This window comes from Phyllobates terribilis, unplaced genomic scaffold (assembly GCF_046119375.1).
Source record: "Phyllobates terribilis strain yellow unplaced genomic scaffold, ASM4611937v1 Scaffold_2__4_contigs__length_985480577, whole genome shotgun sequence".
Lineage (NCBI taxonomy): Eukaryota > Metazoa > Chordata > Amphibia > Anura > Dendrobatidae > Phyllobates > Phyllobates terribilis.
This window is the reverse complement of record NW_027362762.1, coordinates 869186759-869205820: the sequence shown is the minus strand read 5'-3', so window position 1 is coordinate 869205820 and position 19062 is coordinate 869186759. Positions and strand designations below refer to the sequence as shown.

The 19062-nt window shown below is 43.5% G+C and overlaps 1 protein-coding gene across 2 annotated transcripts in view; it reads right to left on the bottom strand.

The window, feature by feature from the left end:
• PIR (pirin) overlaps positions 1–19062 on the bottom strand; it is a 76610-nt gene that overhangs the window by 42159 nt on the left and 15389 nt on the right. For both annotated transcript variants that reach the window (XM_073668064.1, XM_073668063.1), the window contains exons 4-5: positions 2877–2960; positions 1501–1707 (exon numbers count right to left, since the gene is read on the bottom strand). In XM_073668064.1, coding sequence (XP_073524165.1) covers positions 1501–1707; positions 2877–2960 — 291 coding nt within the window. The remainder of the gene's footprint in view (positions 1–1500; positions 1708–2876; positions 2961–19062) is intronic.

The window sequence follows — 19062 nt, the reverse complement described above, 5'->3', positions numbered from 1 at the left end:
CCAGGAGCCGCATCACTGAGGCCCCATCACGCCCTGCAGCAGGACAGGGCAGCTGTCCTGACAGCTGCTGTTCAGCTGCATTTACTTCATCCCAGGGGCGGACACAGACTGTAGTGAAATTTTTGGGGGCCCCCCCCGCCCTTCATAAGGCAACAAAGTTATGTAAACATAACCCCCCCCATGTGCATCTCTCACCCCCCCATGTGCAGCTCACCCCCCGTGCATCTCTCATCCCCCTCCGTGCATCTCTCATCCCCTCCGTGCATCTCTCACCCCCCCGTGCATCTCTCATCCACCCCCCGTGCATCTCTCATCCACCCCCCGTGCATCTCTCATCCCCTCCGTGCATCTCTCATCCCCCCCGTGCATCTCTCATCCCCCCCGTGCATCTCTCATCCCCCCCGTGCATCTCTCACCCCCCCGTGCATCTCTCATCTCTCCCCTCCCCCCCATGTGCATCTCTCATCTCTCCCCTCCCCCCCATGTGCATCTCTCATATCTCCCCTGCCCCCCATGTGCATCTCTCCCCTGCCCCCCATGTGCATCTCTCATCTCTCCCCTCCCCCCATGTGCATCTCTCATCTCTCCCCTACCCCCCATGTGCATCTCTCATCTCTCCCCTCCCCATGTGCATCTCTCATCTCTCCCCTCCCCCATGTGCATCTCTCATCTCTCCCCCCCATGTGCATCTCTCATCTCTCCTCTCCCCCCAATGTGCATCTCTCCCCTCCCCCCATGTGCATCTCTCATCTCTCCCCTCCCCCCCATGTGGATCTCTCATCTCTCCCCTCCCCCATGTGCATCTCTCATCTCTCCCCTCCCCCCATGTGCATCTCCCATTCCCCCCACTCCTAGTTAATTGTATTTAAAAAAAAAATAAAACTTGTTATACTTACCCCCATGCGATCCCTGCAGAATCCTGGCGCTCGTCCAAATCGCTGACACCAGGTTCTCCTGCCTTCCGGTCATGTGACGGCGCCGTCACATGACCGGAAGTCAGAGGAATTATGAGATGTCCTGGACCCGGCGCTTTACATGGCGCCGGGGGCCCCATGAGGAGAGAGACGCACAAGAGGGGGCTCCGAGGGGGCTCCTACCGGCCGGGCCCCATACTGGAGTCAGGGCAGTCATGCCCTGATGGCGGCCCTGCTGGAGGCTGGAGGGGCCCCCTCTCCCTCGGGGCCCCCGTTCAATGAACCGGCTGCACGGGCGGTAGTTCCGCCCCTGCTTCATGACCTGTGGTGACATCACAGTTATGTACCTTGATGTCATCACAGGTCCTCTACAGGTCTACCCTGCGGGAGTCTAGAACAGCGGGCAGCATCCACCCCACACAGTGTGCTCTGAGCCACCGCAGACCAGAGCACACTGTCAATGTTTAGTGATTGTCTGTGGCGGTGCCGCGGACCGGCTGAAAAACCCCAACGGCCCGGTCCTGGTCCGCGGACCGGCGGTTGGGGACCTCTGCTTTATCACATAACAAACCAAAGAAAAACTGACCTTAATGCCCATCGATTCTCCAGAAATAACAGTAACGGTTACTCCATCTTTCGATGGTTTGGGAATGTCTGCACTTTTCAGCTCCTGATACTCTGGTGGAATCATCTTCTCAGAACTTCTCAAGTTAACCCACAGTTGCAACCCATGTGCTGGTTCATCTGTACAAGGCATCTCAGCATGGACAATACCACGGCCAGCTGTCATCCACTAAATCAGAGATGGAAAAGCTCTTCATGTGGTGACATACACAAGATTTAGTAACATTTTACTCTTCATGGTTGATTTCAATGGAGGACCAGTGGACCACAGATTGTCCATCTTTAATGAGTTACCATCATTCTATTTATTTTTCCACAAATCAATAGTGTGTGTGAAACTAAGAAATTTTGTAATATATCTTATCAGAGCATTCTGCTTCTTTCTCCTCCTGGTCTGATCATTCATTCTAAAAACTCTCTTCTTAAGTGTAAAAAAATCATATAAAAGTGTTACCCCATAATAAACAAAAATCAAACAAATGTATATAAACAATAAATATATTTTGTTGAGGTACATAAATATACAATAACAAATAAAAAAGTAAAAGTAAAAAATTAAAATCAAGAAACAATGAAAGAAAGGGGAGGCTGATGAGAGACACAAAATAATGAACATAAGAAGACAATACAAGGGGTAACCACCAGATGGCAGAATACTTCTAAGGAATGATGATAACAGATATCCATATGCACATATCTATATCTACAATGTTAATTGCAATGCAATTCTGAAAGTTAGACCTCTAGAAATTTGGTGCAATATAATGCACACATATAGTGCAATGTAATGCACAAAATTAAAATCAATAGTAAAGAAATACAAATGCATTATAGTCAGACATTCCCAAAAATAAAAATAGAATGTCTCACCACATCGACCTCTACCTCAGTGCCTGAAATCTGTCTTCAGAATTTTTTTCATTACAAAAATGGGGGATGGCAGCTGGTGGTCATAAAGTTCTATGGAGAACTTTAACTGTCATTTTCATTTTCAGGAGAACTTGCAGTAGAATCCTTGTGTCAACCTCTAGCTTCTCCCTCCTCCTCACCGCTTTATAGAATTGGAAAAGCAACAATTGTCATCTAGTTCAGTAATGTGGAAGTCTGTCTTCACTGAAAACCGAATTTACCCATGAACTAAGATTGAAAGCGCAATCCAGGAGAAAAAAAAAGCAGGATTTTTCTGATAAGATATATTACAACGTTGCTTATTTTAATATGTACTACTATTGATTTATGAAATAAAAATTGTAACGATGGTAACTCTTTAATACAATGAAAAGGATTCTTTAGAGGCTGGAATTCATAATTAGAACTATAATGTATTTAGAGAATTACCTGCAAGTCTCCAGGATCCAATCTGCCAACGTGTCCACAAAAATCTTCATGTGCCATTGAGCCTCCACCCAGTAAATACGATACCTAATCAAATACATTAAAACTTCTATGTTACTATACCGTTATCGAGATATTTATCACTTGCATAAAATAACACTTCACATAATACTTATATACTATTATGTCTAGTGCAAACTCTGGCCCGTGGACAAAATCATAGAATCATAGAATGGTAGAGTTGGAGAGGACCTCCTGGGTCATCTGGTCCAACCCTCTGCTCATCTGGCCCTCAGGGTGAGTATATTTGGCCCACGACGCCATGGGACCATTATTCTGTATGGAGGACTATGTGGGACCATTATTCTGTATAGAAGAGTATGTGGGGCCATTATACTATATGGAGGACGATGTGAGGCCCATTATACTGTATGGAGGACTATGTGGGGCCCATTATTCTGTATGGAGGACTATGTGGGGCCATTATACTGTATGGAGGACTATGCGGGGCCCATTATTCTGTATGGAGGACTATGTGGGGCCCATTATTCTGTATGGAGGACTATGTGGGGCCCATTATTCTGTATGGAGGACTATGTGGGGCCATTATACTGTATGGAGGACTATGCGGTGCCCATTATACTGTATGGAGGACTTTATGGGGTTAATTATACTGTGTGGAGAGCTGTGGAGGTGATTACAGCTGGGGAATCATACTGTGATGGGGTCACCATGCTTTGCCGGTGGGTTGAGGGGACTGTGGAAGAATTCCTTGTGGGGCTTGTACAACGTCATCCGATGCGCAACTTCATCATCAGTCGTGTCCAATCCAGGCATAAAACAACTGACGCATGGAAAGCCAGGATTAGTAAGTGTGTGCATTCTGCCCCAAAAATACCATTCTGGAGCATCTTTTTATAGTTTGCATGTGCAGTTCTTGAGTTATTAGTCCTAAAAACGTATGAATAAATGAATGGGTTTTACTGTATACGACATTAATTTGCAGGACCTGGTCCATCGGCCATGTCAGTATTCTGTGGCTGCTCCTCTTATAAGACGATATCTGTGGCTCTCCTTTTGATTAGCTGACTTCACGTGATGTCACATGTGCATCATGAGCCATGGATAACATCAGGTCAGAGTCGGTTCTCAAGACTCCTGGACACAAAATACTGACGAGGCCGATGGACCGGGTTCTGCAAATTGATTTTCCCCACCTTGCTGTTCACCCTTATCAGCATGTCCAATGCAATTTTAGATACTGTAGGGGCACGACCAATAGACATGGACAATGGTAACACTCAAATATCCATTAGTTCAGGTATTTCCAGGAGGAATAAGAGGAACTACAAAATTCAGACTTCTAAAAATGCCCTATAATTGATACTTCATGATGGATACAGGTAGTTACTAACACTACATGTCTGGAAAGGTAATGAGGTGACAAGTTCCCTTTCAGCTGCTTTCTGTTCAAAGGTAAGACACATTTTCCAAAACGAAGCATCTGTGTTATGCGCTTTGCAGAGGGACGCAGCAAGACTGGCACCAAACCAGCAAAGGCGCAACCACAGACTCACTTTGCACAAGCTGACCAGCTAGGTGAGCCCTTGAGGGCCGGGAATCCTCTTCACCAAACTCCCAGGAAATGGAAGGGGGACTTTGGCAGGGCCTTTGCCTTTGCCTAGTCAAGAACCAGGTGAGTACCTCTGCAAGAACCCCAGGAAGTGTAACCAGAAGAGAAAATGAAAAAATACCTGAAAAGATAGCAACACCAATGCTGGCACCACCCACCATCACAGCACATAGGAACTGCAATAAACAGCAAAGGACTGAGCAGGGAGCAAGATTAAATAGCCTGCCTAATGATCAAGTGTTGAATATCTCCCAATCATCCCCAGACAGCCACTCCCTTCCAGTTTGAACAGCAGAATGAACAACATTCCATCACTCCATCGTCCTGCGTTGCCTGGCAACCAGAGAAATCAGTGGGAGACAGGGTGTCCCGCGTCCTCACACATCCTATAACACCAGGACGCGATGTTCCATAAGACTGGGACAGTCTCCGTGCACACGTAGTAGCTCCGCCTCCAGGGTCAGGACAATGGCGGCGCCTGTGACCGGAGTAGCGTAGCACCGGATCTGCTTCATTCCTAGGTGGGAGCACAGAACCACGATTCCTAACAATCTGACTGAGTACCAAACGCAGGTGGTCTATTCTCCAGAACAATAACTGAATAAGCGTTGGCTTCACTTGCCTAACAAATACGTAATCCGATTTATTAACCGGTCCAAGAAGATCACAAACCTATAATTCTTTACTCTGCAGGTTTAATTAATAAAAATAGATCATGAATATTGTTCTCCAGAGGATATAAATCCATAGAATTAGATAGAACTTTGTGTCATGCTACCCAATAAACCTACGACAGGCCATGTCCCCTATATATGAATATCAAGAATGGCTTGTACTTACAATGCGCCTAAATCCATGCCAGGTTTTCCCATACAAGTTTCTGCACACATAAATTTTGAACCCTGACAAGTATGGAAAAAGTTATTCCAGACTCCTAATTTTGGCAAGTTAACATAAAAGTGAGCCCTTTATTTAGGGCTTTTTCTTTCTGTTTCTAGAACCAAGTTGTGAAATCCTCTTACTATCCAGATTCACCGCAAAGTGGCTTCCGCATTCCCTGCCTTGGCTTTTATACAGACTGTGATAGTCCCTCCTGATTGGCTGTGCTAATGTGTGTGATTAAAATGAGATATCTGAAAACTATTATGGGGAAGCCCTCCAGAAGTCATTTAATCCTTCTCTGGCTGATTCAATCTTCTGAATAGTGTAAAACACTCGCTTTCCATCAGGCGATACAAGGTAAATGACTCAGAAGTTGTTTGAATTTGCAAACTAAGCGAATTCCTAAAAATTCAACATGACTTCGATTTGCATCAAATTGATCCACACATCTCTACATTGTCCTGATTTGTGACTTACATAATTTCTGTCGATAGTGACTAAACCAGAAAACTGATGGGTGTATGGATCAATGAAACACTATCGGTCAGTTTGCTGTCTGAGACAAAAATTGGTCGCCACACAGGTGTGTGAATGCAGCCTTACAGGGTTATGGTGGCCCTCTAGCTTTATGTTTTGTGGTGCCCACTTTGATAGTAATGTGTCGGGACGGCTAATCCAAAGAAGAGAACTGCGGATGCCATCAGGTACAAAGCGATTCTCCCATCCCGTAGCCACAGACCACTACTGTGGCCAATGGACTGGGATGTATGAATCGATTCTCACCAACTCTTGCAGCCGGTCTTTTGGCAATTTTTGCAGTAGGATTGTGTCCACACATTCTGTTAGAATAGAAAAAAATAAAATCAATTATGGGATGCTCTATCCCATGCTGTATCATGGAGGTCCTCTGCTCCCTTCTTCCCCGCACCTCCCTCTGGGGATCGTGCCACATGCCAACCGCCACCATGTGTCCCACGTAACACATAGGCCCCATGAGGTGGCAGTACAGACACGTATAGGCTCCATGTACTATTGTACAGGCTCCATGCATATGGCATTGTTCTGACCGGTTATTATTTTGATTGTACCCTGTAGCAATGTCATCACTGCAGTAAATAATGTTATATGCGGACTGACTATGGAGAATTCCTGCCGACATTCTTTGCATATCGAAGCCCCGTGCGATGGTCTGAACAGATAGACTGTTATATATGGAGGTCTGTCTGCGGAATTCCCAGAAGTCTCTCCATGATGTAATCTCAGGCCATGTTTTATATCATGTTAAGCTTTACCAGCATCTCGAGGTGATCGCCATGTGGTTGTGATTGTGATTGACAAACAGGGGCTGTTGCTTAAGTGTCAAAAACTCAGTGTTCACATTACTACACGGCGCGTGTATATACACTGCTCAAAAAACGAAGGGAACACAAATCCCACTCGCATCTCAATGAACAATGGACTGAAATTGAAAATCTTTACTGATATGAAAAAAATATACTGTATATGTGACGTATGAACAGTCAATTGAAAATAAAATCATCAACTAGTTGAGAGTTGGATTCCAAATCACCTCAAAAATCAGAGTAAAAAATTTAAACCACAACATAACTGTAGAAAAAGTCATAGACCGCACATCCAAAGATTATACATTGATCTACTGTGGCTAAATATAATGTACAAAGCTTAAGCACAAGGTTCACATTTTAATCAGAATGTATAAGCCCACTGCCACAACAAATGTCAACTAAGAAGATAGTGTTCAGTTTTATAAATTTTGCTTAGACACAACAGGTCAATGTACACTGCTCAAAAAAATAAAGGGAACACTCAAATAACACATCCTAGATGTGAATGAATGAAATATTCTCATTGAATACTTTGTTCTGTACAAAGTTGAATGTGCTGACAACAAAATCACCCAAAAATCATCAATGGAAATCAAATTTATTAACCAATGGAGGCCTGGATTTGGAGTCACCCCCAAAATTAAAGTGGAAAAACACACTACAGGCTGATCCAACTTTGATGTAATGTCCTTAAAACAAGTCAAAATGAGGCTCAGTATTGTGTGTGGCCTCCACGTGCCTGTATGACCTCCCTACAACACCTGGGCATGCTCCTGATGGTCTCTTGTGGGATCTCCTCCCAGACCTGGACTAAAGCATCCGCCAACTCCTGGACAGTCTGTGGTGCAACGTCACGTTGGTGGATGGAGCGAGACATGATGGCCCAGATGTGCTCAATCGGATTCAGGTCTGGGGAATGGGCGGGCCAGTCCATAGCTTCAATTCCTTCATCTTGCAGGAACTGCTGACACACTCCAGCCACATGAGGTCTGGCATTGTCCTGCATTAGGAGGAACTCAGGGCCAACCGCAGCAGCATATGGTCTCACAAGGGGTCTGAGGATCTCATCTCAGTACCTAATAGCAGTCAGGCTACCTCTGGCGAGCACATGGAGGGCTGTGCGGCCCTCCAAAGAAATGCCACCCCACACCATTACTGACCCACTGCCAAACCGGTCATGCTGAGGGATGTTGCAGGCAGCAGATCGCTCTCCACGGAGTCTCCAGACTCTGTCACGTCTGTCACATGTGCTCAGTGTGAACCTGCTTTCATCTGTGAAGAGCACAGGGCGCCAGCGTCGACTGTGCCAATCCTGGTATTCTGTGGCAAATGCCAAGCATCCTGCACGGTGTTGGGCTGTGAGCACAACCCCCATCTGGGGACGTCGGGCCCTCATACCACCCTCACGGAGTCGGTTTCTAACCGTTTGTGCAGACACATGCACATTTGTGGCCTGCTGGAGGTCATTTTGCAGGTCTCTGGCAGTGCTCCTCCTGTTCCTCCTTGCACAAAGGTGGAGGTAGTGGTCCTGCTGCTGGGTTGTTGCCGTCCTACGGCCCCCTCCACGTCTCCTGGTGTACTGGCCTGTCTCCTGGTAGCGCCTCCAGGCTCTGGACACTATGCTGACAGACACAGCAAACCTTCTTGCCACAGCTCGCATTGATGTGCCATCCTGGATGAGCTGCACTACCTGAGCAACTTCTGTGGGTTGTAGAGTCCGTCTCATGCTACCACAAGTGTGAAAGCACAACCAACATTCAAAAGTGACCAAAACATCAGCCAGAAAGCATTGGTACTGAGATGTGGTCTGTGGTCCCCACCTGCAGGACCACTCCTTTATTGAGTGGGTCTTGATAATGGCCAATAATTTCCATCTATTGTCTATTCCATTTGCACAACAGCATGTGAAATTGATTGTCAATCAGTGTTGCTTCCTAAGTGGACAGTTTGATTTCACAGAAGTTTGATTTACTTGGAGTGATATTCTGTTGTTTAAGTGTTCCCTTTATTTTTTTGAGCAGTGTATATTTTTTTGATGAGCGGTCCAGGTCTTATTCTACAGACATGTTATTTTGCATACAAGGAAAAAGGTTGTATCCAGCTCCAATTAAAAATAGTTCATTTCCAATTAAAAACAGTTCATTTATTGAAAATCTTTAAAATGACACATCCATGAAGGAGAGGGTGAAGGGTTAACGGACAGTAATATGTGTTTCAGACGCGACTCAGGCGTCCTTTGTCAAAGCTGTTAAGCAAAGTGTGAGCAGACATAACATACCCACTAGATCAGGGATGTCAAACTCAAACACACAGAGGGCCAAAATTAAAAACTTGGACAAAGTCGCGGACCAACCAGTATACAGAATAATGGGCCCCACATAGTCCTCCATACAGTATAATGGCCCCACAAAGTCCTCCATACAGAATAATGGGCCCCACATAGTCCTCCATACAGAATAATGGGCCCCACATAGGGGTGGTGGTTATGGTGTTGCGGGACAAACAAAACCACCCAGTGGGCAACAGTTTGACATGTATGCATTAGATTGAATGCTGGTGAATTAAGTAGTCATATGACATGCAGCAAGTGGTCACACTATGCATAATTTCCATGAATATTCAGTCATTGATTACTAGAAACAAAGAAAATAACGTTCATGTGAACATATAAAAACATCAGATATACATAAATGGAACAAAAGCAGAAAAAAATTGTCCTGTCAAAGTTAATAATGGAACATAATTTCCCTGCCCACATTCAGATCATAGGGGATGCGTGTACCTAGATTATAGATCCAAAAGGCTTCCCTGGTACATAATCGCCTCCTATGGTCTCCTCCCGTTAGATCTACTGTATTTTTAGGACTATAAGACGCACCTTTTTCCTCGAAAAATTTGGAAGAAAGTGGGCCGTGCGACTTATAGTCCGAATGTAGTGTGTGGGTGGTGGGGGGAGCGGCAGCTTCGGAGGAGCGGGCACAGGAGGCAGGAGCCGGCTGCTGCAGCTCTTGCGCGTGACTACTGCTAAAGAAAATGAATACTCACTGCTCCCCACGCCCATGGGCGTGGAGAGCAGTGAATATTCATTCTCCCTACTAGTGGGCACACAGAGTAGCCGCAGCGCGGCTCCTGCTGCTGCCGGGCGATCACGTTGTTGTAATCCAGCTACTCTGGACAAGGAAATTTTGTAATCACTAAATAGATTGGGGAACAGGGGTTATGCTCCTTGGTCTTTAAATTGAGCGGCTAACATTATTCAGTCGAAGAATATATTGATATCAAAAATTACATTAATTGTAACACTCAAGATGTTATTTATATCATTAACTAGATGGAGGCCTGATGCTATCGCATCGGGAGGGCGGAAATGTCACGATGGGGGTAGGCTTTGCAGCGCTGAGAATCTCCCCCCCCCCCCCATGTGCTCACCCACCTATCCACTCTCTCTCTCCCCCCTGTGCTGTCTTCTCCTCCCATGTGCTCTCTTCTTTGACCTGTCTATCCCATGTGCTATCCCCCTAGTCTGCTCTCTCTCTCCACCACTGTGTTGTCTTCTTCCCTATGTGTTCTCTCGATTGAGCTGTCTCCTCGCGCAGTATATCAGACCGCCGCCATCTTTGTGCAGGCAGATAGCGGCGGTCACATTAAAACTGCGCATGCGCTCCTCCTGTATACAGATGGCGGCAGTCAGTGAATCATTCGGCTGATCCCCGGCGGCGGCGTGTTCGCGACAGTGTTCCGCTGGTGGTACCGCGCAAGAGGCTGGTACCACCAGCGGTTTCCATATTGAGACACCCATCACTTGGGTGTCCCAATATGCGGTCGACGAACTTCCGCTGCTTGGAATTCTGGGATCCGGACGGAACAGGATGTGAAGACATTACAAGGTAAGTATACATTAAATTGCTCAATTTGTCATAAAATGCTGGATGAAAAATCCGCATCTCAGAACATATTACAGATATAATCAGCGCTAATACTACAAATCGCACTGTGTCTCATGCATCTAATCATTTTATTTCACAACACAATAGACAAATTTCATCTCTTCAAGTTTTTGGCACAGAAAAAGTAATTGGATATAACAGGGGGGGGGGGGGGAAGACCATAGGAGACGATTACGTACCAGGGAAGCCTTTTGGATCCATAATCTAGGTACCCGCGTCCCCTATGGTCTGAATATGCGCAGGGAAATTATGTTGCATTATTAACTTTGACAGGACAAATTTTTTTATGGCTTTTATTCCATTTATGTACATTTGATGTTATTATATGTTCTCATGAGTGTTATTTTGTTTGTTTGTTGTAATCCACGACTGTAGTCATGGAAAATTATGCAAAGTATGCCCACTCGCTGCATGGCACATGACTACTTAACCCCTTTATGACATAGGGCGTATTAGTACGTATCTGTGCCCTGGGACTTATGTGCCAGATACGTATTTATACGCCCTGGTGATTTCGCCCGCACACAGGCTGTGCGGGCGCGATCGCCGCCGGGTGTCAGCTGATTGTCACAGCTGACACCTGGTGCTATGTGCAGGGGGCGGTCCCGCACCGCTCCCGGCACATTAACCCCCGCAATGCTGCGATCAAAGTCAATCGCAGTCGATCGCAGCATTGCGGTGGCAAGGGGAGGTGATCGCCGATACTCACCTCCTCTTCCGGCCTCCAGCGCTGTCTGCCGCGGCTTTCAGGATGTTGCCATGACGACCCGATGTCGTCATGACAACATCCGGGTCACCAGACAGTAGGAAGATTTTTTGGACATGCGCAGTGCATCTCCAAACTATCTTCTCCCTGTCCAGCGCTGACAGCCTGCATGGCACAGGGATGGTGCTGCATTCCTGTGCCATGCAGGCGATCAGAGAAAAAAAAGTGAAAGTCCCATAGTGGAACAAAGTAAAAAAAAGTGTAAAAAGTGTCATAAAGTGAAAAAAAATAAAAAATAAAAAATTGTAAAAATATTAAAAAAAAAAAAAAAATCCACCAAAAATAAAAATATAATGTACCCATCAATAAATATTATAAAAAAAAAAAAAAAAAAAAAACAACACTATAAAAGTACACATATTTGGTATCGCCGCGTCTGGAACGACCTGACCTATAAAACTGTCCCACTAGTTAACCCCTTCAGTGAAGATGGTAAAAAAAATAAATAAAAATGAAGCAAAAAACAATGCTTTATCACCATACCGCCAAACAAAAAATGGAATAACACGCGATCAAAAAGACGAATATAAATAAAAATGGTACCGCTGAAAACGTCATCTCGTCCCGCAAAAAACAAGCCATTATACAGCTCCATCATCCGAAAAATCAAAAAGTTCTAGCTCTCAGAATAAAGCGATGCTAAAAAATAATTTTTTCTATAAAATTGCTTTTATTATGTAAAAGTGCAAAACATAGAAAAACTATATAAATGTGGTACCTCTGTAAACGTACTGACCCAAAGAATAAAGCTGCCTTATCAATTTTACCACACGTGGAACAGAATAAAAAAAAAAAAAACAATTCCTGAATTGTTGTTTTTTGTTTATTCTGCCTCCCGAAAATCAGAATAGAAAGCGATCAAAAAATGTCACGTGCCTGAAAATGGCACCAATAACAATGTCAACTCATCCCACAAAAAACAAGCCGTCACATGACTCTGTCTGCCAAAATCTGGAAAAATTATAGCTCTCAAAATATGGCGATGCAAAAACTAGATTTTACAAAAAATGCGTCTTTTAGTGTGTGACAGCTGTCAGTCATAAAAACCCCATATGATTCTGGTATCGCTATAGTCGCACCGACCAGAAGAATAAGGTCGTCTAATCACTTGTACCGCACGAGGAACGGAGTAAAAAATAAACTCTCGGGTTAGGTTTGTGCTAGGGTTAGGGTTGGGCTAGGGTTAGGGCTAGGTTTGGGGTTAGGGTTGTGATGGGGTTGGGATTTTTTTCAAAAGTAAGAAAAAAAGATGACGATATGGCGACTAGTGTTGAGCGCAAGTGCTCGCTACTTGAGTTTGCATCGGGTGCTCTGGTATGCATTGAGCATCGTGGGTATTTGAGGGACATGCTTGAGTCTCCGCCCCATATGCTTCGCGGCCAAAATAACTTTGCGGGGATTGCCTGCCATGCACGAGAGATCCCCGCATGGTTTTTTTTGGGTGTCTAATAACCGTAAAACATGCGGGGCAGGGACTCTAGCATGTCACTCGAGCACACGCTGTACATGGTGCATACCTGAGTACCCGATGCAAACTCAAGTAGCGAGCACTTGCGCTCAAGACTAATGACAACTTATTCAATATGATGACCTAATGTTATCAAATTCTGTGTCGTACCTCTGGGTTCAAAATGTTCACTATACCCCTTAATAAAATCCTTGAGGGGTATAGTTTCCAAAATGGGGTCACTTGTGTGGGAGCTCCACTGTTTAGGCACATCACGGGCTCTCCAAACGCGACATGGTGTCTGCTAACAAATTGAATGGAAAATCGGCTCAAATTGTTAGCGGACGTAAAAATGAAAAAGTGGAGAAAAAAAACACTTTTTCATTTTTACGAATCAATTTGTGAAGCACCTGGGGGTTCCAAGTGCTCACTATGCATCTAGATAGGTGCCTTGGGTGGTCTAGTTTCCAAAATGGGGTCACTTGTGGGGGAGCTCCAATGTTTAGGCACACAGGGGCTCTCCAAACGCAACATGGCGTCCGCTAATTATTCAAGCAAATCTTACAATCAAAAAGTCAAATGGCGCTCCTTCCCTTCCGAGCCCTGCCGTGCGCCCTAACAGTGCTTTTTTCCCCACATATGGGGTATATGAGTGCCCAGGGGAAATTGCACAACAAATTTTGGGGTCCATTTTTTCTTGTTACGTCTGTGAAAATAAAAAAAATTGGGTCTAAAGTAACATTTTTGTGAAAAAAGTTAAATGTTCATTTTTTTCTTCCACATTCAAAAAATTCCTGTGAAGCACCTGAAGGGTTAATAAAGTTCTTGAATATGATTTTGAGCACCTTGAGGGGTTCAGTTTTTAGAATGGTGTCACTTTTGGGTATTTTCTGTCATAAAGGCCCCTCAAAGTCACTTCAAATGTGATGTGGTCCCTAAAAAAATGGTTTCGTAAATTTTGTTGGAAAAATGAGAAATCGCTGGTCAACTTTTAACCCTTATAGCTCCCTAACAAAAAAAAATTTTGGTTCCAAAATTGTGCTGATGTAAAGTAGACATGTGGGAAATGTTATTTATTAAGTATTTTGTGTGACATATCTCTCTGATTTAAGGGCATAAAAATTCAAATTTTGAAAATTGCTAAATTTTCAAAATTTTCGTCAAATTTCCATTTTTTTTCACAAATAAATGCAAGTGATATCGAAGAAATTTTACCACAATCATGAAGTACAATATGTCACGAAAAAACAATCTCATAATCAGGGGAATCCATTGAAGCGTTCCAGAGTTATTAACTCATAAAGTGACAGTGGTCAGAATTGTAAAAATTGGCCTGGTCATTAACGTGCAAACCACCCTCGGGGGTAAAGGGGTTAAAGCTTTTTTCCCACAAACAAAAGTACATTTTAATCAATAGATCTTGGAATAATAATAACTTCCACAATTGGATGTGTTTAAATAAAATGTTCCTGTGCTGAGATAATCTTATAAATGTGCCCCTGCTGTGTACTGTGTAGTGGCTGTGTCTGACCGTGCAGGAACATGGTCTGATCATACCACATCTCCTGGGCAGGGGAGGAAGCAAAAGAGTATACAGACAGGACAGCAAAAGAGAGTATACAGACATTACAGCAAAAGAGAGTATACAGACATTACAGCAAAAGAGAGTATACAGACATTACAGCAGGGGATCACAGCTGATTCTTTCTGTGAGGTAAAACATTTCCCTGCCTGTTTTTAAACAATGTTTTATTTCAAAGAAAAAAATCATTTGCGATCCCCTGCTGTAATTTCTGTACACTCTCTTGCTTCCTTCCCTGTGCCTGTGGGGTGGGGTGGCCTGGAGACGCAGGGGCTTTGCCCTACGACATGTACACTGTGGGGTACATGGGTTGCTTTACTTGCTGGCGCGGTGTTGCAGTTTTCGTAAAATACAGCTATTAGCATGGACTCCCTACAGCAAAAAACAATGCAGGAAAATGTAGTAGTACAGTGATCATTTTGGAGACTGTACATTAAAAAAAGACTTGGCTGTGCATTAGGCAGCAATGACTTTCGTAAATCTCACTGAGCTACTAATAATTATAAGTGGCGAAACAAAAATTATTGTTATGTATTATACATTAGAAATTAAGCATAAAGGATAATTTTATGTTTTGTTTAAAAAAACAAGCAAATCGTGACAATAATTGGCCAATGGAAATTTTCCTTTAATTGAGTTTCAAAATATTGATATCGGGGTCTCGTCTGAGAGGTTTGAAAGGTCAGACTGCAGCCCTTCAATGTTTACTCGTTATTGTGCCACCTACCTGTATGGAGACTTAATAGGGGCAGGACATGCTGAATAATACCTGTCATTTCATTAGAATAACGCTATAATACTCTCCTTGTCGCTATTAAGTAGCAAACAAGTAGGGGATGGCACAATGTCAACGCTGAGGAGGTGGCAGCCCCTGCACAAGCACCACAGCCTATTCAAACTGCTTTTGGGGGGTAGCACTGCGGGTGGGACCACCACTGATCTAACAATGGCGGCTGATCCTAAGGACAGCCCATCAGTATTCTAACCCCTTTGTGGAGGCATATTCAGACTTAGGGTATGTGCACACAACATTTTTTTCAGGCAGATCCACTTCAATACCCGCACATACGGTATGAATTTCTATGTGAAGATGACTTGTTCATGTGTTCTGTCATTTCAGCGTCTTTTATCCGCTTCAGGTCTCCAAAGACGTCAAGCGGCTAAAAGAAGTGACTGATCCATTCTTCAGACATATTCTGCCCTGAAGACGCTCTCGACTTTATGGGATGTCAATGGAGAGACTCAGAAAGATATTGACCGTTTTTTTAAGCGTTTTGCCAACATTTTTTGCTTGAAAAAAAAAAAAAACATTACTGGTTTCTTCATTGTTGGAGTTAAGAAGAATTCAAATGAGAAATTGCCAGAAAAAAAATGTCCCTAAAGTGTAAAAAAAACAAAAAATTACAAGAAATTACTAAATAATCACTACTTAAGACACTTCAGGAAAAAAATGGCAGTGCTTGTGTAGCCTTTCCTTAGTGTGGTGAGCAGTAAATACAGACCTGATTGTTGGTGGACACCAGTCCATTTAAAGAGGACCTCTCGGCAGGATTTTGGACTTTTAACTAAAGACGTGGCAGTAATGGTGCTTTGAAGCGGATTAAAATTATACATTTTTTGAAGAAATCAGTTTGGTCTTTCTTCTGTAATCAACCGAGGAAGTTTTTGGCTAATGAGGTGCAGCGGGGCTGGACGTTGCACTTGGTCTTCTCCTGCCTGTCTGGGCATTATCCGCCCCCTGCCTGCCTCTGGGCACTAACTGACAGGTAACTGCTTATTTCATGGCATGCCTCATCCGGCCTTATAGTCATGTACAGGCAGTCAAGACAATCGCGCATGGAGAGCAATTTCTTAGCTTAATGACATTATTTGGAAGCTACTGCACATGCCCAGTCCCTGGCAATGATAATAATAATAATCTTTTTATTTATATAGTGCCAACATATTCCACAGCGCTTTACAATTCAGACAATTTACAAACATCATCATCTCTGTCCCCACTGAGGCTCACAATCTACATTACCTCTCAGTATGTCTTTGGAGTGTGGGAGGAAACCGGAGAACCCGGAGGAAACCCACGCAAACACTGGGAGAACATACAAACTCCTTGCAGATGTTGTCCTTGGTGGGATTGGAACCCAGGACCCTAGCGCTGCAAGGCTGCGGTGTTAACCACTGAGCCACCGTGCTGCCCATGATGCCGGCATGTGATTCCAGGGGAAACAGGTCACGAAAAAGCAGTGACCAGTCAGTCATAGACCGGAGGCAGGCAGGGGGCGGATAATACCTAAACTGGAAGGAGAAGACAAAGTGCAACGCCCAACCCTGCTGCACTAGCGCCTCATTGGCATAAAACAGAAGAACAACAAAACAGATTTCTTTAAAAAAAAAAAATATATATATATATATATATATATATATATATATATATATATCATTTTTTTAATTAGCTTCATAGAGTCATGTCTACAATTAAAAGTCCAAAATTCTGCTGACAGCTCTTAACCCTTTCTAGATGTGAGCACAGACAACCATCTACGTTCTCAAATTGGATATGCAGAAAGGAGTAATAACTATACAATACACAGCCGTCAAGTTGTAGAAGATCTCAAAATACATCAGAACGTTTTCTACCTTGATCTCTCACTACACGTAATTAGACCGATTCCCATGTTTGGTGTGGAAGAAATTCTAGAAATAAGCACAATATGGTCGGTTCCTGTGCAGACAAGAGGGTTTCTTTTGAGGAGATCAAAATGAGTTTTTCAAGCAGAAACCGCTCCAGGAAACGCGACTTCTTAGAGGAGTTTTTGGAGGAGTTTTCCATTTCCTGAAGTGGTTTTGAAGAGTTTTGGAAGAATTTTTTTCCTGAAGCGATTTTTGCAGTCTTTAGATTGGACAGTGCCTAGTTTTGCAGCAGATTCCATCAATGGTGCCAATATTCAAAAAGGGGACAAAAACTGAACTTGGAAATTATAGGCCGGTAAGCTTAACCTCTACTGTGGGTAAAATCCTGGAGGGTTTCCTAAGAGATGCTATACTAGAGTATCTGAAGAAGAATAACCTCATGACCCAATATCAACATGGGTTTACGAGGGACCGGTCTTGTCAAACTAATCTGATCAGTTTTTATGAGGAGGCAAGTTCTGGACTGGACCAAGGAAATGCAGTGGATGTTGTGTATATGGACTTTTCAAAAGCTTTTGATCCGGTTCCATTTGATAAATAAATGAGAACAATGGGGATAGGGGAAAATATATGTATGTGGGTTAAGAATTGGCTCAATGATAGGAAACAAAGGGTGTTTATTAATGGAAAACACTCTGACTGGGTCTCAGTTAACAGTGGGGTACCACAGGGGTCAGTATTGGGCCCCCTTCTTTTTAACATATTTATTAATGACCTTGTAGGGGGCATACAGAGTAATATTTCAATATTTGCAGATGACACTAAACTCTGCAGGGTAATCAATACAGAGGAGGACAATTTTATATTACAGGAGGATCTATGTAAACTAGAAGCTTGGGCTGATAAATGGCAAATGAGCTTTAATGGAGATAAATGTAAGGTAATGCACTTGGGCAGAGGAAATAAAATGTATAATTATATGCTTAATTGTAAAACACTGGGCAAAACTGTAACTGAAAAAGACCTGGGTGTATTGGTGGACGACAAGCTCACGTTTAGTGGCCAGGGTCAGGCAGCTGCAGCAAAGGCAAATAAAATAATGGGATGCATTAAAAGAGGCATAGATGCTCATGAGGAGAACATAATTTTACCTCTATACAAGTCACTAGTGCGACCACACTTAGAATACTGTGTACTGTTCTGGTCTCCGGTGTATAAGAAAGACATAGCTGAACTAGAGCGGGCGCAGAGAAGAGCGACCAAGGTTATTAGAGGACTGGGGGGTCTCCAATACCAAGACAGGTTGTTACACTTGGGGTTATTTACTGTGGAAAAACGAAGGCTTAGGGGTGATCTTATTACTATGTACAAGTATATGAGGGGACAGTACAGAGACCTTTCTACTGATCTTTTTACTCTGAGGCCTGAGACGGGGACAAGGGGGCATCTTCTAAGTCTGGAGGAAAGAAGGTTTAATCATAATCACAGACGGGGATTCTTTACTGTAAGAGCAGTGAGACTATGGAGCTCTCTGCCGCATGATGTTGTAATGAGTGATTCACTACTAAAATTTAAGAAGGGCATGGATGCCTTTCTTGAAAAGTATAATATTACAGGATATATATACTAGATTCCTTGATAGGGCGTTGATCCAGGGAACTAGTCTGATTGTCGTATGGAGTCGGGAAGGAATTTTTTTCCCCAATGTGGAGCTTAGTGTTTGCCACATGGTTTTTTTTTGCCTTCCTCCGGATCAACATGTTAGGCTATGGGTTGAACTAGATGGACTTAGTCTTCCATCAACCTTAAAAACTATGTTACTATGTAAGATATGTTGTTTTAATGAAGTGACATGCACTTTTTTTTCCCCAAGGCAATTTTCAGTACGTGAAAAGGTTAAACTGGACGTACCTAGGTCTTTTTTCAACCTATCTAACTATATCTATCTAACAGCCCAA